Here is a 4381-nt window from a genome sequence, read left to right as displayed (position 1 = left end):
TAATAAATACAAGTTATTTGAAAATTTCTACCCATTATTAACTGCCACATCTTCACTCATCCTATTGCATTCCTTTCAGCCAGAAAAAAATACGGAAAAAAAGTTATATTAAAGTTCCAAAATATAGCCGTAAATTTAAACAATGAAGCTGAATGAAATAACTCAAGAAAAGTAATCATGATATGTTTCCAAGAAGTCACGATAACAAAAATTATCAGTAGCAAAAAGACTAAGATCATCAATCCGCACAGCATGTTTGCACGGATCCAACAAAACATGTCATGACTCAATTACGTGATATGGTAATTATTTTGCAAAACAATAAGGCTCTCAATCAGACTACATTTATTTGGTAAATAAAGTCAAATAATCACTAAGTACAAGAAACAGAAAAAGAGTGGGGATGTTTAAACAAGCAATTCCAATATACCCTTCTGAACCACTTATGCGCATATGTTAAAATAGCCTTATTCAACAAAATATGAGGTTTCAAACCCTAACACCAGATTAATAATATACAAAAGGATATAGGCCAACTGAAAACCTCGTTTAACTTTACTTTCCTGGAGTATCCGTTTAACATTTCAACACCAATGAAATTTTACAACGTTTCAAAACTGCGTCCTTCACCAAGTGGAGCTGTCATGCTTGGAAGTTGAAATGCGGTTGCTTGTGGTGGATGACAAGGTGTCAATCCGGTTGGACCATCCAATAAATTGACACCACCGAAGTCGGATGCTGCTAAAAATAGAAGTTACAACGAGGTGACAGCTATTCGTATGTTAGAAAAGTATAAGATAAGTGAGGCACTATTTCCATGGGAAAATGATCACTTTCTAATCATTGGTCGTTCCTTTCACGAGTACCATCAGAAAGCAACATGAACAGCTCTCAGCTTAAGCTAAAAAACTAAAAAATCAATTACAACGTCTCATCTTTGACATCAAGCGAAAACTCCCGATTCCCGTGGTGAGATATCAAACAAAAATTACTGATTTCCGCGATAAAATACTTCAAATTTTCAAAACTTTCCTTCCCTTGCTAACCCATACAACTGTTTTGATTATTTTCAAAACGAATGATACAAATTTAGAAAAAAAATGGATGTTTTAGAGAAAAATCATGACAACCTCCACCAATTAAATTTGATGGCGTTGTGATGGGTACACCAGAACTACTCAACGAACTATAAGCTGTTGTTGTGGTAACACCGTCTGCAAATGTTAATGATGTTGGACGTTTGATCTCTTCATCTGGTAAATCACGTCCATTAACATCGAACAAAGTCGGCTCTTGTTTTATTTGCATAGAAGAAGGCTGAAACAGTAGTTTTTCCTTTCTAAATCTTTAAAAAAGGTAAAAAACTATCCAGAAGAAAAAAATACAACTTTACTATTGGCTTCAAAAGAACAACTTAAAATTCGACTCGAATTTTAAAAATAAATTCGAAATTACGATTCCACATTTTACTTTAAAAAATTTTTTGAGTTCAAAACTGAAATCGAGCTCCTGTAAATTCACTAATTCACTGGTAAATTCACCTTTGTCAATGTCAGTATATTATTAGTCTGGTTATCATTTCTGTTCAGCGGCACAGTTGTTGTTAGCGATGACGCACCCGGTTGTGGTGGTGGTTGCCTAAGATCCGATATCATTGCACTGGCTGGTCGCTTTCGACTACTGAGCACTGCCTGCGGTGATGGTGGTGATGGTGTGTAAGGTACAACTTCAGTGCTAGTTGGTACCGTTACTACTGGTGCCGGTGCACCACGTGGCATATATTGCTGGGTACTGGACATATCCACATCTAACGTCTGACGGAGAGCTTCTGGCAGGACACAATGATGATCACGAATCACAGCGATAAGTTCATTTTTCTGAAATATTTGTAGGAAATAAGAAAACTAAATCGAAACAATATTGAATTACCTATTGTTGTTGAATCTATCGCTGAATTTCTCTTTTTTTAAATCTGACAGAACGACTGGTTTTCATAATTCATAAAGATTAATGGGTAAAAAAATGACGGAATTAAATGATTAATTCATACTAGAACTTACCAATAGCTGCAATTCGGCAATTTTTGCATCTTTCATTTTATTTTCTTCCTTCAATTGGTTTACTTGCTAAAAACGAATGTTATAAAGGATAAAAAAAGTTCAAATCTTGTCATTAAAAATTTTAAATAACATTGTATTATTTAGCATCATCCAAGAGCCATTTAATTTAGATAAAACAGATTCCATGGGAGAGAAAGGAAGAAAAAAAAGAAAATGAGATGGAAGTATGAATTAAATTCCCACAAAAAAATTGCCGAAGCGAGAGGACGAATATACCAATCCATACTCGTCTAATGCGAAAAACTTTCACAGAATCCTCTTTTCTCCTATTCTTAAAAAAAAAATTTCTGGTTCATTGTATATGATCAGTGAACTACTACACAGAATGGTAGGACTTCTTTGAAGAAACTTGGATAAAGTCAAGTAACTCTCTCCTGTAAAGGCTACAGATCTAGCAGTTCAGATCACCAGCAGAATCTCCTGCAAAATTGAACGGAATGTTATTTTCATAGGACTATCATCTATTTCCAAAGACTGATTCTTGATCATACCGGGCACTATCAGGATTACCTGACGCACGAACAAAAATTAGAAAATCCAATTCTGGGTTGCTATTTCCGGGCTGAAACTTTGGGTTGCTACTTTTGCGGTATCTGTAGTTTATAAATTTTACATTCTGTAGTGAGCCCATAAGATCAAGGCGCCTTTGTCGACATCTTGCCGCCGCTTCCTTATTTCGCAAACGTCTTTTGTCACGCTTATCCCGTTCTTCCTCACTCAAAGTCACATGATCCTGTAATTAAAATTGTCGAATTGAAAGAGATGAAAAGGGAAATGAAAGGAAGATCAATTTTATCATAAAAAATCCAATTTCAAAATGGACCACCTTTATCGAAACAATAAAATGAGATGATAAAGAACTATTATTAACATATTCTTCGTATTCCTTTGGTCGCCGACCACCACGTTTACCGGTTGCCGATGCTGGTCTTGTCATCGTATTTCCAACAAAACCAGTTCGCGTTTGATACGCTTGTGGCATGTTAAGTTGATAATGGGAGCCTATAAAATGATCTTCCCAACAACACTTCGGAATTATCACTTTCATAATATTATCTATCCCACCGAAGCACTTTCAAGATATTGCTAAGTGAAAGTAAACAGGTACCAGCAGAACAACAACAACGAAGATCATATAGAACCTGAAAAGACTAAACCCATTGATCAATTATCATCATCGCCTTAATTACCAATCAAAGTACTCTTACTACCGTTAAATTAAAATTAGTTACAGCGTACACGACCGAAATCTTTCTGATACCATCTACAATTCAACTACCTCATGCAACGACTATCACCGGTAACTTCAACTCATAGTTGCTTTTTTCTTCGAATTTCGGTTAGGCAGGTCAAAAAAATGAGAATTTCGAAATGTATAAAGGAACACAGGAAAAGAAAAATCCAGATCTTCATGTTTTTTTTTCCTTTTTTTCCGGTACACTAAATGAATAATCATTCCCTTCCACTCTTCAGAACTAAATATAATATTCAGGTGGGTTTAATTTTGGCAAGTTCTATAAATAACGACCACTACAAACTCCTGGATATGTACAACTCGAGTAAAAACTCTGATTTAAAGGATATATGACGATAATGTAATCACAGTCCAATTAGACCCTAGAATAGTTTCATCGTTCCCTGGTTGACTTATCCCATAGCATATATCTTTCAGTAATAAATCATGTTAAAATTTGAGTATTTTGTTTGAAGCTGTTCATTTGAAACTTCATCTTTACAATGGGTAGTGTGGTGTAGCATGGTGGCTGAATGTTTGTCCCTACCATTGAAATTCAAGTACATTTCCATTGTAACAAATCATTATGCATGCTTAAATGAGTCTGCCAAAAGTAAATCTTCGTTACTGCTGAATAAAATTAGTAATATCCGCATTTAGAACCAATTTAAATCATCTTTGGAAAAGGTTAGGATAATTCTCCAGCAAAGCAGTATTTATAATGCAAAACAAACTCATATAAAAAGTGTCTGATTGTTATCAATGATTTCATCGTTCCCAAAAAATATTATAAATAAAGATAACGATGTGAGGGACAGACAAGGAAGCAAAAGGAAGTGAATGAAAAAAAAGCTAACAAAAAAAAAAAGTGGTGAAAAAAAGGGCAAAAACGTGCATTGAAAAAGTTCGAATACATATATATATGTATATATATATATATGTATATATATATTATATATATATATATATATATATATTATATATATATATATATATATATATATATATATATATATATACTACGAAG

General features: G+C 34.0%; 1 protein-coding gene across 1 annotated transcript; it reads right to left on the bottom strand.

Moving 5' to 3' along the window:
* Positions 1-537: 537 nt before the first annotated feature.
* Positions 538-3102, bottom strand: LOAG_12239 (bZIP transcription factor family protein; the record flags this gene model as incomplete). The annotated part of the gene is made up of 6 exons (XM_003147753.2): positions 538-741; positions 1131-1317; positions 1542-1877; positions 2061-2126; positions 2734-2853; positions 2992-3102. The coding sequence occupies 6 exons, from the start codon at positions 3100-3102 to the stop codon at positions 602-604; spliced, it is 960 nt and encodes a 319-aa protein (XP_003147801.1). The 3' UTR covers positions 538-601.
* Between the last annotated feature and the right edge of the window lie 1279 nt (positions 3103-4381).

This window comes from Loa loa, assembly GCF_000183805.2.
Source record: "Loa loa unplaced genomic scaffold supercont3.672, whole genome shotgun sequence".
NCBI classification, from domain to species: domain Eukaryota; kingdom Metazoa; phylum Nematoda; class Chromadorea; order Rhabditida; family Onchocercidae; genus Loa; species Loa loa.
Note: the sequence above shows the minus strand (reverse complement) of the source record. Positions and strands in the feature narration are given on the sequence as shown.